This window comes from Miscanthus floridulus, chromosome 14 (assembly GCF_019320115.1).
Source record: "Miscanthus floridulus cultivar M001 chromosome 14, ASM1932011v1, whole genome shotgun sequence".
Lineage (NCBI taxonomy): Eukaryota > Viridiplantae > Streptophyta > Magnoliopsida > Poales > Poaceae > Miscanthus > Miscanthus floridulus.
The window spans coordinates 64,275,006-64,290,508 of NC_089593.1; the positions used below are offsets into that span (position 1 = coordinate 64,275,006).

General features: G+C 48.0%; 1 protein-coding gene across 1 annotated transcript; it reads left to right on the top strand.

Moving 5' to 3' along the window:
- Positions 1 to 5,258: 5,258 nt before the first annotated feature.
- LOC136504943 (uncharacterized) lies at positions 5,259 to 7,482 on the top strand. The gene has a single exon (XM_066499996.1). It carries the CDS (start codon positions 5,687 to 5,689, stop codon positions 6,914 to 6,916), a length of 1,230 nt encoding a protein of 409 aa, XP_066356093.1. The 5' UTR covers positions 5,259 to 5,686; the 3' UTR covers positions 6,917 to 7,482.
- Positions 7,483 to 15,503: the final 8,021 nt, after the last annotated feature.

The window sequence follows — 15,503 nt, forward strand, 5'->3', positions numbered from 1 at the left end:
CGAGCGTCACGTGCCCCGCGCCGTGACCTCACGACGCGACGCGATTACTCGACCCGTGGGCCTAGTCAACGCCAGAAGACTGGAGCCAGATGCGGATCAGCCTGGGCGTTCGGTTTTAACCCATGGGTTGGTTCGATTTTTTCGGTTTTCCAAAATTTCGGTTTTTAAAAAATAACTCCGATCGGTTTGTTAAAATTCTAAAAACCGTCCAATTTTGGTTCGGTTTTTTAGTTCGGTTTTTTCGGTTAAAACCGAATAAACCGATGCAAGAAAACATCAGACAGGATTTAGAACTGACAGCGCATCACAATATAAACTTGCACAACACAGTATATTATTTAAAGACTCAAGACTGTTCGGTTCGGTTTTTCTCGGTTTCTCAGTACTTCGGTTCGGTATGGCATAGAAACCGAAGCCGAACACCGAACTTCACAGAACTAGAAAACCGAAACCAAACCGAAAAACCGAACTACCTACCAACTATTCGGTTCGATTTCGGTTCGGTTCGGTTCTGTTCGGTGTTCAGTGAAAAAACGCCCCGGGTGAGATACGGACACTGTTCGACTGGTATTAAATCGGCTTATGTTAATTTATACGGATAGTTTGTTGTAAAAAATAAATGTTGTTCCACAACTGATACTACAAGAACTAAAGCTGGCTGAATAACACCAGCGGACGAGGCCGCGATCGTTGGCTCGTTGCATGGGCCCTGGGCGCCCTGGTACACTGTGCCTGACCGGTAGGGCCGACACCAAAGCTGCAGCCGTACCGTTACCACTGCCAGCTGTACTACCCTACTCTGGAAATTTCAGGAAGAAAACAAACAAACAAAGGGAGGGTCAAAAATATTTGTTCCGAGGACAAAACAGAAAAAAAAACAAACATTCAGTCACGTCACACGATCGCATCACCGTCAAATCAGGAGGATGAATTTTCTTTTGAAAAAAATGGATCATAACGACCCTCTTTGGTCGCTTTTGTTCCTGTGGCCTCTCGCCTTTTCTGCTTCGCTTTTGCCTTTTGGTTTTATTCGGCCACTAGTAGCCGGGCCTGTTCTGTCCGGTGTTTGGATTTGGATCATGTTTCGGTTTTGTTTATGATTTATTTATATGACAGGTGTTTGTGTCTGGGTTTGGTGCGATGAACCCATGTTTATTTTTGTGAACTGGTTTGTTTATCGAGGCTACGGCGCTACGCATGCACATGCACGGTGCTGCATGTTGACAGGGGGATACGAGTTGGACGGCGGGTACGTGTCATCCAACCGCCGAGCAAGAGGAGCCAAAAACATGTGCGGCAGGCCCCGTATGCACGCATGACGCTTGACGCACCCCCAAACTTTAAGGTGAGATTAGAAGATCATGGGAAGTGGCTTTTGTAGTGGTGACATGAAACAAAGAACAGCTTGGCGATGTTGAAATGCAGAGATAACAACACAGGTACAACAATATTTTACACACAAACTAATCATTCCTTTGATGACGAGGATGAGCTTTGAAGATTGGTACATCACAGGACAACACAAGCTAATCATTCTTTTGGTGACGAGGATCAGCTTTGAAGATTGGCACATCCTGCTCTACCAGATAGAACTCTTACTTCGTACTCAAGAATTCTCTGCTCCTGTCAATCATGTTTAATTTGACCTAAGATGACGAGTTTTGCAAAGCAGGTAACAACATCATCCCAACCTATTTTGAAACACAGTAAAACGCTGCCCCAATTTAGAAAAATCTCTGAAGTGGTGGACACGTGCATCGCCATCGAATATTTGAAGTTGTAATTAATAAATCCCGTAAAAGTATTCCAGTCGAAGACAACACACATGAAAAGTAAAATACCAAACTTGGAAAGCGTTTTTGTAACAAACATGGAAACAAAAAATGAAACTTAGGACCTGTTTGGCAGGGCTCCTCTCCGGCTCCGGCTCCGGCTCCTCCAGAGGAGCCCTGCCAAACGTTTTCTTGGAGGAGTCGTTTTTCAGTAAAAAACAGAGGAGCCGGAGCCGTTTTGGAGGAGCCACAATTTGTGGCTCCTCCAAAACGGCTCCCTCCAAAACGGCTCCGGCTCCTCCGGAGGAGCCCCTCAGGAGGAGCCATGCCAAACAGGTCCTTACTTGTCCTGGGGTGATTTCTTTTTGTAATCTTATTTGTCTACTAATATATTCATCGGCAGAGCTCTCGCCGTTCTTTCTAAAAAAAATGAAAGTTACTTTGTAGTGAATGAAACAAAGAACGGCCTAGCCAAAGTAAAATAAATAATAAAATTGAGATAGCAAAAAAAACAACTTGTTTTTACTAAAGTTTAGTTGTTCAGCGGACACTAGTACAGGAAACATTTTTAGAGACGATCAAAAGTAATCTTCAGAGACGGTTTTAAAAACGCTACTATGCGAGTAATTGTAAAAATGAGTGATTTTCAGATACGGTTTTTAAACCGCCTCTAAAAATCGATTTTCAGAGGTGGTTCTCTTAAGATAGTCACCTCTAAAAATCGATTTTCAAAGGCAGTTGACTTAAGTCAACTATCCCTAAAAATAATTTTTAAAATGTTTTAAAAATCATTTAGAGTCTAATAAAAACAAGAAAAAATATTTCTAATGTAACCCGCTGAGGCCCGACCATAGCTCACAGGATATATTTTCCACTTGTTTTGAATAAGTGCCGACATCCGGGATTCAAACCCACAACCTCTCCCTCGCACGATCCCTCCTATACCACCGCACCATACAATCACTTGTGTCTAGTTTTACGATGCTATCTATTTGTACTAATATATATGAATATTATAATCAATATTTTAACTCATAAACAATCTTAAATCAGAAAACTTTCAACTACAAAGTTTTAGATCTCATTGAGCACTATAACTTTGATATGGAATATTTCTCCATCCAAGGTCATTTGAAAAATTCAAAAATTTGAAATTCAAAATTGGAGACTTAATTTATATATTTGGAACCCTAAATAACCTCAAACAAAAATTTTATCAGCTATGAAGTTTTAGATCTCGTCAAGCTCTACAATTTTGATATAAAGTTTGTCTTCATCTGACTTCATTTAAAAAAGGTATGAATTTATTTATGCTGCAGCTGTTTTTAAGGATGGTTGGCTTAGATTTTCAGAGGCGGTTGTCTTAAGAGAACCGTCTCTGAAAATCATTTATTTTCAGAGACGGTTGACATGAGCAACCGTCCTTAAAAATAGCATTTTCAGGGGCGGTTCCATTAAGAGAACCGCCTCTGAAAATGCTATTTATAAGGACGGTTCTCTTAACAGAACCGCCCCTAAAAATGGATACATTTTTAGATGCAGATTTCTTAATGGAACCGTCTCTAAAAATTGACTTCTAGCAACGATCGTATAGCTACAGTGCCTCCCGCAAAGGTTAGTGACGGTGTGCTAAGACAACCGCTTCTGTTAGAAAAAGGAGGCGCCTCTTAAATCATTTTTGTACTAGTGTGATATTTCAATTTTGTGATTGATTACATGGTACCTAGGTGAAATATTTTATGTTTAAAAACAGTTGTTTTGCTTTTCTTTGAAAGGAGATGATAGATGTTGCTTTTATAACAACAAAACCATTTAGCATCTTATATTCTTCTTTTATCATCGTGTCACGAGATTTGTTCGGAGAATTCTTCATATGGTGTTTGGTTTGCAACCACCAAAAAATGCTTTTAGACTTATTTTGGGTGGCTTCAACAAATAGACAGTATATATGATCTTAAATTTGTGTGGGAACAAGTACTATTCTTTGGTCTATTTGGCTTGGTAGAAACTATGTAGTATTTGACGGAAAAAAAAAACTCTTATTTCTAGGTTATTTTTAAGGCCACATATCGGACATGTTCCTAGAACTTTTTTCAGAAGGAAAGTGACCAACCAAATCTGAAGTGGAGATGTGACCACAAGTGGTTGTCCTAACTATACCAAAGACTCAAAAGAATTAGCAAATTAGTACTCCCTCCGTTCAAAAATAGATGACGCTTTAGATTTTTAGATATCATGTTGACCATTTGTTTTATTCTGTTTTTTGTGCAAATAATAAAAAAATAAGTCATCATTAAATATCTCATGATAAAATAAGTCATAACAAAATAAATAACATTTATAAAAAAACACTTTTAATAAGAAGAGCAGTTAAACAAAATGCTCATAGTAAAAAAACGTGATGTCTTTTGGGACATAAAGAGTACCTCAAGTCTTAAGTACAGTATAGGACGAGTTCACATGACACCAACCGCATTTCGGAAACGATGAACCCGACGACCACAGGACAAGGCATCGTATACCCAACGAAAATCTCACGAATGGTTGACACTGGACAAACAAACGAATGAATCATTTATGGCAGTCCCAATAGAGCATTAACGGTATCTATCTTAATTACTTTGACAACTCAGATGTGGCAGCAGGTTTATTACGGAGAGAGAAACCGTTTCCTCCTAACGAAGCAGAATCGTCTCTTGTACGGATCCGCTAAGAAACGACGGAAGATCCGCACCGCCGAGGGAAGACGTTGATGCCAGCGGCGGGCGCGGCGGCTTTGCAGTTGCCCTTGAACTGCAGCGCCCACTGCAGGGCACGGGTGGAGATCTCGTCCGTGTACTTGAGCAGGCACGTCTGCAGCAGCCGGCGAGGCGCGGCTGCCGCCGACGGCGCACAGCAGGAGGAGGCAGCACGAGAGCCGGCGGCTTCTTGAGGTGCACTCCATGCTGTAGACCAGTGTTAGGCTGCGTTTAGATCCAAAAAATTTTGGATTTTGGCTCACTGTAGCATTTCGTTTGTATTTGGTAATTAGTGTCTAATTATGGACTAATTAGGTTCAAAAGTTTCGTCTCGCGATTTCTCGACCAACTGTGTAATTAGTTTTTTTTTTCGTCTACATTTAATACTCCATGCATGTGTCGCAAGATTCGATGTGACAGTTACTATGCAAAATTTTTTGGCAACTAAACAGGGCCTTAGTACGTGTGTTCCAGCAAAGCTTGAGCGGATCTATTCTGCTGCCACCGCTTCGTGGTTTGTGCGCAAAGGATGCGGAGAGGAGAGAGAGGAACAGGTCTACGTATTTTTTATCTGGACAGCAGGAGAAAAATTCTCCACCGGAAAGGATCTCTTCCGCTAGGGCTGCCCTTCCAAGCCAATAGCACAATTTTTACCAGCGTTGCCTTACATTGATGACTCAGCAAAGCAATAATCACACGCCCTATTCTATTCCACGCAATCTGACGACAATCACCATCCAAGTCCCAAGACCAGCGCACTGACAACACAGCACACAAGCCCCGGACCCGCCGGAGCCCCATCCCCCAAACAAAAGCAAGCAACCACGCCTCGCCGTCATCACACGCGCGCGGCGGCTACGAGTCTAGTCCTACACGGCGGCAGGCTCTCTCGTAGCCCGTACGCCTCCTGTCTCCTCCCCCCTCTAGTACACCTCGTGCTCGGTCGTCGTCCCGCTCCCGCCTCCACCACCACCAGCCACCAGTCCACCACCGCCGCCTGGTTTCTTCGTTTCCGCCAAGAAGAAGGGTCAAGGGAGGAGAGAAGATCCGGAGGCAAGTAGGGGGCAACCCACGTCGCTTCGCTTCCTTTCCTTTCCATCCTTCCTTGTCGGCTACCTCTCCTCTCCCCTCGTGCCGCGTGCTGCTTCTGCTAACTGGAGTAGGGAGGAGGGAGTCATGGCTTCCGCCGCCGCCGCGCCGCGGCCCCCGGCCCCGGCTCCGGCACCTCCGCCGCCGCCGCCCCCTCCCCCGCCTGCGGCGGCGGTGCACTGGCTGGGCCCGCGGGTGTCGTTCAGCCTCGACGACGCGGAAGGAGGCGGCGGAAGGGAGGCTGCGGCGGCGGGAGGGAAGGCCGGGGCCGGGCCCAGCGCCTGCGCCGGAGCCGGCGCCGACTTCGAGTTCCTGCTCGGCGGATGCGCCGCGGCATGCTCCATGCTCCCCGCCGACGAGCTCTTCTCCGGGGGCAAGCTGGTCCCGCTCCGTATCCCCGCGCCCGCGGACGAGACGGCGGCGGCCGGGGCGAGTGTGGGGGTGGGGGTGGGGGTGGGGGTGGAAGTGGAGGAGGTGACGGCAAAGTCAGCGCTGCTGCCGAACCAGGAGCAGGCCCCGGCGCCGGAGACGCCGCGGGCCGAGGTCGAGGCGGCGGCGGAGCCCAAGATCCCCGCGAGGAGGTGGCGGGATCTACTGCGTCTGCGGAAGCAGCAGGCGTCGTCGTCGTCGGGGGCCCCGGCGGAGCCGAGGCCGCTGCGCCGGCTCCTCCGCCGGGGCCCGAAGCCGCCCGAGCCGGAGCCGTCGCTCAGCCTGCCGCTGCTCCGCGAGCCCGAAACCACCAAGTCCGCCGAGAAGACCGCTCCTGCAACCGCACCTTCGTCGTCGTCGCAGCACCAGAGCCTGCTGCCTCCCAAGATCCGGCTGTCCCCGTCCGCGTCCGCGTCGCAGCAGCAGCAGGCTTCGGCGTCCGCGGCGACGTTCCAGTCGCATTCCCCGTCCCAGTCCCAGTCGCCCCCGCCACCCCCGCCTCCGCCGCCTCCCCCTCCATCGGCGGTGGCGGCCGACAGCCCGCGCCTGAACGCGGCGGGGAAGGTGGTGTTCAACGGCCTCGGGCGGAGCTCCAGCAGCCCGAGCAGCCTGGCCGGCGGTCGGCGCCACCGCAACGCGGGTCCAGGCAGCGGCGGCATGGAGCGGTCGTACTCGGCGCACGTCCGCGTGGCGCCCGTCCTCAACGTGCCCGTCTGCTCCCTCCGCGGCTCCCGCAAGTCCGTCTCCGTCTTCGGCATCGACCGCCTCTTCTCCCCGTCTGGCGCCGGCTCCGCCTCCTCATCCTCCTCCTCTGCCGGCGGCGCGGCCAGGAAGAACAAGGCCGCCAAGAAGGACGTAGCCCCCGCCGCCGGCGCCGGTGCCCAGTAACTCGTCGGTCGCCGCTGTCACTAGTGAGTAATGTAACGAGTTGGTTTGCTTGAACAATGCTCGTGGTTTAGGCAGTTAATTACCACCGGTAGGCGACGGTTAATCGTCTGCCGGTTGATTTGGCATGTAAAAACTACAACAGGCGAGCTGAGCTGAGATGATCAGATGAATGACGAGTGAGTGAGGCCATCCCATCAAATATTTAGATAAGTATTAAATATAGATTAAAAAAATAAATAATTACACAATTTGGGACAGTGTCAGTAGGAGAAGCAGCATCCAGTAGGCCAGTACCCATCCATGGTAGGAGCACGGAGCAGGTCAAGGTCAGTTGATGAACTCGTCGCCATCAGGATTCGGGACTCCTTCTCTGTGGCGCGTTCGTGCAAGGAAAGCTGTGTAGCATGTTCGGTTCGCTGGTTCGTATGGTCGTGAATTCATGAAAAGGTACTACTGATTAGTTTGTATGAGAGAAAAATACTGTTCTGATTAAAAATTTACGATCGTTTATGATAAGCCACGGCCAAATGAACATGCTGGTTCATAGTCCGTGTTTTTGGGAAGAAGTACAAGTATTTAAGTAGAAGTACACGTAGTAGTGTCAGATACTCTGATGCCTGTCTGATTGCTTGGTGTTTATGAGTTTCGCGAGAACCAAAGTGCGCAATGATTGGGGCAAAATGGCCTGCATTTCCATGTACTAGTAGTACTGTACGTACAATTTACTTGTTGAAAAAAAAAACCCGGAGGCCAGCCAAGGTGACGATGGGCGGGCAGAACAGGTCGCCGACCGACGGACGACGGCAAGTCGGCATGGGTCAGTGGGTGGTGGCGGTGGTCCAGCGCCAACCCGGTGGCAGGGCAGCCAATGCATTGACCATTCGTCGTGGCCTCTGCCTCGCTGCGCTGGAAGCATGTGCCTGGGGCTGGCTCGCCTCGGTGGCCTGTGGCCACTTCCCTCGACGACAGGTCGACACGGGTGGGAGTGGACATGATTAAAGCTGCTCTCCGGCGATGTCCTCTCCTCCCCTTCCCTCCCGCCTCCAGCCGCCACGCCAGTGGTGGTGCGTCTGAGCTGAGCAGCAGGCCGCAGACGGCCGGCCGGCCGGCGGGCGAGGAACGATCGATCGGTCCGAGAAGAGTAACGACGGCAGCGTCACATGGGTAGCGTAGCGGGGACGGACGGTCCTTCCTCTCTGCCCGTGCCTAGACACGGCAGTCGGCAGGGCATGTGCGAAGCACGCCCCCGGCCCCCTACCACCGCCGGTCGATCTGCCTGCCAGCCAGCCGTGAGTCCGATCCGTCGGCGGCGGCAGTCCAACAGGAGGCTATACTATACGTGCGCGTTCCGTGCTGCTCGAGACATTGCTTGCTGTGGCCACGCACGCACGGACGGCGGCACGCATGACCACGACAGCTGCCGGGCCGCCACGCCGAGCGAGGGTCAAATGGCATGGCATGACAAGGAGGAGGAGGTGCAATGCGATCCGTTTTGCACGGGCTTCGTTCGTCAGCCATCGTCAGGCTGACAAGACGAACCAATGCCGCCGATCTCCCAACAGGCGGGGTACTGTACCAAGGAGAAGGAGGGAGGAGAGGTTATGCATGCTGTTCAGCAGGCTTACTGAAAAATTCTGAATACTGTGGGGGTCGCAAATGCAAACGCAGTGGCCAAATGCATGCACTTGGCTTCGTCGTCAGCTTCTTGGTGAGCAAACGTGGTGTTACATGGAAATTTCAAATGCTGGAAGATCATTTCACCTGCCCACTTTCTTCGCTCTAATATTACCCCTCCGTTCCAAATTCATAAGACGTTTTGATATTTCTAGATTCATAGTTTTTACTACGCACTTGGATATATGTTATGTCTAGATACGTAGTAGTAAAAGTTATGAATCTAGAAATACCAAAACGTCTTATAATTTAAGACGAAGGGAGTACTAACTATTACTGGAGTACACTAAAACAAGCCCCAAATATTCCCAGGAGCTGTAATTTTGCAAACTGGAATAATTGAGGGAGGGAGGCCCTCGGAGTCTCAAGTCACGGCTGGCAATGGCTTGGCACTGCCAACGCCCCCAACAGTGAGTGCCTTTACTAGTACCGTTGCAGAATTTGCAATAGGCTGGAGTAGGTGACAGGTGCGGATCTGGCCAATCAGGGGTGAGGGTGGGCTCGGCGCCATTGCGCGCTCGCTCCGCGGGGGCCCACGTGCTAGCTAGGGGCCCGTCAGTGTTACTACTACTGCCCAGCTATCTTTGGTGGGCACTGCCCAGGCCTGGTCGAGTGGGTGGCCTGCACTGTACTGTACTGTCTCTGTGGGCCTTTGGGCCCTGTGGCTGGCTGCATGCACGAGAGCCCGGACCGGAGGCCCCCCACTTCGTTGTACTACTAGCCGTCGTCTGGCCATTATTGTAATGTTAGTAGTAAAAGTAGTATCGGGGTTCATCAATGATTAGATACTACCGTTCCTATCAGTGGAGTGGTTTTACACTTTTACTGTATGTATGTTATCAAGCTGATCTGTCTTATCGCCCAAGAGAAATCTGAATGCCTCCTATCAGTGCTGCTGCTGCACGTCTAGGATGAGATGGATGATTGCATCATCATCAATCAACTACTAAAGGTCCTACATAAGATTTCTTTCATTTGTGTGTGTGTTTTTATTTCAACTAGACTAGAGGTGCCAAGCGGTTTGTTGCGTTTTGACGCATGCGAGGATTTTTTACGGCGAGTGTTAGGTCAAAAATTAGCCGTAGCTCAACTGTTTAAATTTCTTACGGTCGAACCTACTCCCTCCGTTCCAGAATATCTGTCGTTCTCGCTTTCCGAGAAACAACTTTAACAAAATATATATTAAAAATATTATTATTTATGATACATAATTAGTATCATTGGAAAGATCTTTGAATCTAGTTTTTTAACAAATTTATTTGGAGACACAAATGTTACACATATTTTGTATAAATTTAGTCAAAGTCGTGGCATAGACACCGAAAACGATAGATAAATTAGGACGGAGGGAGTAGGTTCCAGACGTCCTTGACTTGACATGGCTGCTTACTCTCATTTCTCTGATTTCTTTTTAGTATTTAACAATGTTGTTCTTTTCAGACGACGTGCCAGTAAAATAAGAGGGGCGACTTGGTGCTTGACGTCTGACGAGAAGGAGAATCAGGACTCTATCTCTAATGCATTTCAAGCTTGACTCTCGTCTCTACTCTCTAATGCGTTCAAGCTCGGAAGAAGTGAATTGGAGTAGATGGAGAGGGTGAAGAAGATGACATGTGGGCCTGAATCATTTCTTTTGTTAATCATTTGCCACGTCATGGGTTGACTGGTTAAAAAATCGCTGCTATATCAGATAAAAAACCAAGGTGTATTTGAGTTAAGAGAGGTCCATCAGACGATTTTGCAAGTTCAGGACACCTGTAATGTTTGATCTTGCTATTTAGAGAGTATAAAAACCTAAAAAAATCACACCAAATGATGGTGGGATCTAGACATGGATCAGGGGACACCACGATTTTGGGAAAAAAAAGAAGTCTAACATCTCAACATAATTACTTGCCACTTGAAGTCCGATTCGCTTCCGTAGTCGGAAAATGTTTTTTTTATTTCCCTCAACTTTTAGAACCACTCTGAACAGTTCAACATAATTTTGATATCGTACCGTTTCAAAAAAAATTCAGAGGAGAAAAATAAATCTACTTTTTTTATTTATTTATATTAAGAAAGAGAAATCGGACTTTGCAAAAGGTTAAGAGAGGTCACGTACGTGCACTTTCCCCAGCGATTTTCGCCCTGCAGATACCCACGAGCCACGAGGGCCGGAGGCCTATCGTCGCGAGTTTCCACACAGGTTTGCACACATGGCCCATGGAACTCACAAGGCCCATGCTGTGCAGTCAGCCCAGGTGCTAAACAACCTCTTTCCCTCCACGTTTGTCTTCTCTCATTCTTCACTATTACTATTCTCTTTATCTTTTCTAACAAAAATAAAAAAATGGCCTTCCATTCTTGACGAGGAGAAAAAAAAGACCAGATGAACGCATTTTTTCGACCTGCGAATTTGATGGTACAGTGAGTAAACCTGGAGAGCCAAGCAAGCTATCATCACCTTTCATCTCATCTCATGATTCTCATCCCTTGCCTGGTCCACGGTGCACACAGACACATCCCGCTGAAATGGACATGGTGCTGCTGGTCCATACCCGAGAGCAAGCCATAGATGCCTCCATCGCTGTTGCTACTTACCAGCTGCCAAGCCCCGGCCCCATGTTACGGTGACCCACTCATTGTCACCTCCAAGAGAAGAGGAAGACAGCGCGCAATTGCAGTTAGGGCGCCTCTGCCGGCTGCCGGCCGGCGCTTTGCGGGAGATGCATGCACTGCATCTGCATCTGCATCTCTGCTGCTTTTCCTGATGCTTGATGGAGTCTGTCTGTCCGTCTGATTGCAAGATGCTCACAGGTGGTGGATTGGTAGAGACCTCCGATCCCGGCCGGTCCTCGTAATGAAACGCGGTGGTAACTGTTGTGGGAAGCAGGGAAGGTGAGCAGTGAGATCACCGGTCGCCTTTCGGTCCTCATCAGCTTACAGCCTATTCGGTAGGCTGGCTGGGCTGGCTGGTGCTGGGCTTATCAGCCCAGCCGTTCGGCAGCTCAGCCCAGCCGGCCCAGCCGAACGGCTGGTCTGGTGGCGTATATAAGGCGCAGTGGCATCGGCGTCTCTCATTTTCTCCCCTTTCTCCCGTCGCTAGGGTTCACCGCACATGCGCCGCTCGTCGCCGTCTCTATGCGCGTTCCCCGGCGGTCGTCTGCGCTGCGTCGCCAGGCCCCGTCGGTGGCCAGCGGATCCGGCCGCGGCCGCCTCTCTACGCCCTCCTCCTGGCCGTGGCTGCGGTGACAGTGACGTCCTCATCCTTCCCCGACCCCGCCTCCATCGACGGCGCCTTCGTCCAGCAAGGTAACCCACGAATTCCACGCCGCCGACCTCTCACCTGGCCTCCTCTGAGCCGCAGCTGTTCGTCTTGTAGTTTGACCCCCGCGCGGCTAGGATTTCCCGCACTCTCGCCGGGCCTCGGTGGCAGTGCTCTCTGCCTCTCTCCCCGGAACCCGCCTCCGTCAACGGCGACTCCCTCCAGCACGGTAAGCCCTCCGGAACCCGACGCCGCCGCAGTTTGACCGGGCCGAATCTGAGATCCAACATGTATTCATGTCTGTTCCTGTACATGTCTGATAGAAATCCCCACATCTTGTGAGATTGAATGCATGTTTATTTGAGGAAGTTTCTGATGTGTGTTAGAACAGATTGAATGCTCCCCCTCCGCCTTCCACTGTTTTCAAGGCCAATCCATGTTTTAGCTTACTATACCGTATGCCAATCCATATTTCCAAGGCCATATCAATTTGCCACAGTGCCCATCTAAGATTGGTTCTACTTATGTTGACTCTTTTTCAAATGATGACAATGAGAACCACTACAAATCAAGTAGTCTCACCTGGTCACCCACACACTTTGACTGTGATTTTGTGGGCACTGCTGGAGTTGGTACAATTGTAATGTTGAGCATTGGGTCCTTTGATTACATTTCTTCTCGTTGCAGTCCCATACCTTGTAGTTATATAGTTTATCAGTGATTATTGAGCTAGGTAATTGGACCCAAGCATGTTTTGTAGTAACTCTTGGCCAAAGATACCTATACATCAAACTGCCATTGAACATTCCTTCCTTGTACATCTGATGTTGTTGTTTGCTTTCAATCAAAGTATACTAGTAATCAATATATTTAATGCAATGTTGATGGTAGCAAGATTATGCAAGCAAATTATGTATTCCCTTCCTTTCTTTTTTGCTTGTCGTCCTACAATGTGCACCCGAACTTTGGAAACTAAACATGAAAGTATAACTAATGAATTTATAACACTACTGTTCCAGTGGTCAAAATGTGACACAATGAATTCTCTATTGATATTCTAGTTCACATTATGTTATACAGTACACATTTAATGTTCTTCACCAGTGTAAATGTTCTATTTTTTAGATTATGTTTATCATCTTACAAGTGTGCTCTATGTTTGCACTGCAGACATAGAAGGGACGTTTCGTCCGGTGGTGAGCAACGCTGCCCAAACTGGCAGCGTCGTCGGCTTCGTCTTGCTCTCCAACTGCTAGCAGCCAAAACAACCTCCGCTCAAAACACCGTAAACGGACACAAAAGGCAAGTTAGGGATATGGTTTGGCAATTTGCTGTTTGGATTTGGGGTTTAATTCTCCTTTGCTACAGTTACACGACTATGTCCCTTTTGCTGCTTGTCTCGTAGTTTCTGTAACATTTCCATCCGGCTGAGGAAAGCCTACTTTTAGTTGTAGACCCTATAGGCAGTGACAGTGAGTTGTGGTCCTTACGCACCATGGTTATTCTTGTGCTTAATTTGTTTGCTTCCTCTCTTGCTTTTCACTATGAAATTTTGTAACCATTATCAATTTTCACTTTCCAGCAAATTCTGGCTTGCCATTATCAGTGTCTGTTATAGGTTTTATTGGTGCTTATATTTTCTGGCATAAAACTGTATTTTAGAGAATTATTTGTTGTTACAGTGCGGGCTATACTAAGTCATGTATGCTTCTGACAATTTTGCTACTTTTGCACTTGGGCCACCTGTAATGCCATTTGCAACCCCAATAAGATCAATTGTTTCTTAGCTTCTATAGAACATAAGCATGACAAGCATACCCACTAGATCTGACTGCAATATTCTTGGGAAGCTTATTCTGTAGGGAAACACCTCGTACTAATAGCTTTGTCAATACTTGATTCAGATGAGCCAGGACAGTGCTTGCTGGGATGACAAAACCTACTCTCTGCTTCTTGACCTAATCATCAAGCAGAAAGACCTCTGTCATTGGAACTCCACTGGTCCAACCTCACTAGGGTGGACCAATGTCGCTCGTGGCTTCAACAAAGTCACGAATCTCGGGTACAGCAAGAAAACGTGCCAGAACAAGTACAACGAGCTGAAACATTGTTACTTCAATTGGCGCGATGGAGAGACCCATACTGGGCTAGGCCGTGACCCACTTACTGGAGAGGTTACAGCTGACCCCGAGTGGTATGGTGTCAGCCCCGGGGTACTAACAACACACATTTCCTTGACTTTTTTTTAGCAATTGGGTTCCTACTAACTCAGTACTAACTTCGCAATCACTGGAACACGTGCAGGAAAGTAGCCAACCCGCTAGAAACAAGTTCAGACGGCCCTAATGCTGTGAGCAACTGATCACGATTTTAGGACACACCCCACATGACAGGGGCCAGTTGCTATCGGTGGGGGGCCATCGACCTGACAAGTCACCCAGTAGTGGAAGCCCTCACACTCCTCCATCCCCGTCGGACGAGCCGGTCATGCCACATAGTGGTCATCAGCCCTTGAAGAGAGTCCATACGGAATATTCTGTTAACAGTCCTCGCAGCAAGAAGAGTAGCCAGACTCCATCCGTAGAAGAGTTCCTTGAAGACCTGGGGCAATTTATCAAGGAGGCTAGGTCCCATAAGGCCTATCAAAACATAGATGCTCATGAGTTGGCCTAAGTCCGTGAGATTCTGTTGCAAGATGGTATCAGCGAGACTGATGTAGTATTCGTGCAAGCCCTAAACCTTTGCAACAACAGGCTCTGTCGTTAGGATTTTCTTGATATGAAATCTAAAGAGGGCCGACTGAACTGGATCAATGTGACGTGGGCCTTTGTGTGTTCCACAAAGTCCCAATGATCAGCACATTCCTTTGGACTGTAGTTTTTCTACTATTTTTTGTTTTCCACCATGTGCATGTTGAGTTGATTTTGTTTGTTGTTTTGTTATGTTCATTTTTTGTATTAACAAAGACCATTACGGAGAACTAAGTGCATGCAGTTGTCTCGTTTCGAATAAATTATTTGTGTCGTGCTATGAGCGTTGTAAGACATTATGCATGTTTCACTTTTCTCTTGTTCATTCCTTACATACATTTGTCTAAGGTGGTTGTGCCACCTACCTAGGTCAGGTATTCAGACATGTTCACTTATTAGCATCTTACTATCTACATTAACATCTTATTGTTTTCAACCCATTTGCAGGTAGCATAATGAGCAGCACTGAAGAGTCATCGTACAACGACACTTCCAGTGATCGACCGAGCACTGTGACCTTGGCAAAGGCAGCAGTCGTCCTTCTGAAAGGTATTATGTCACAGCTGTAGGGTCGAGATGGCGGACTAGAGGGGGGGGTGAATAGTCCTTTCTAAAATTAATCGTGTCGGCTAACCGAAATAAGTGCGGAATTAGAACTATCAGTCTAGCCAAGACTACACCTCTTTATCTATGTTCTCTAGCACCTTCCAAAGATACTAATTAAGCAACAAAGGTGCCGGGCTAGCTAGAGCTCACCTAACCAATTCTAGGAGCAAGGTCACACAAACCTATGCCATTAGTACTTTAAGCAACAAGGGAGCTCCTACACATGCTAGTAAGCAAAAGCACAAAGCCACCTAATGCTGACTAATAATGCTCAATAACAAGGCAACCAATGCCAAATTAGAGAGCGCAA

What these genes read in the sequence shown, in the direction of transcription:
- LOC136504943 (XM_066499996.1), top strand. Translation starts at nt 5,687, where the DNA reads ATGGCTTCCGCCGCCGCCGCGCCGCGGCCCCCGGCCCCGGCTCCGGCA.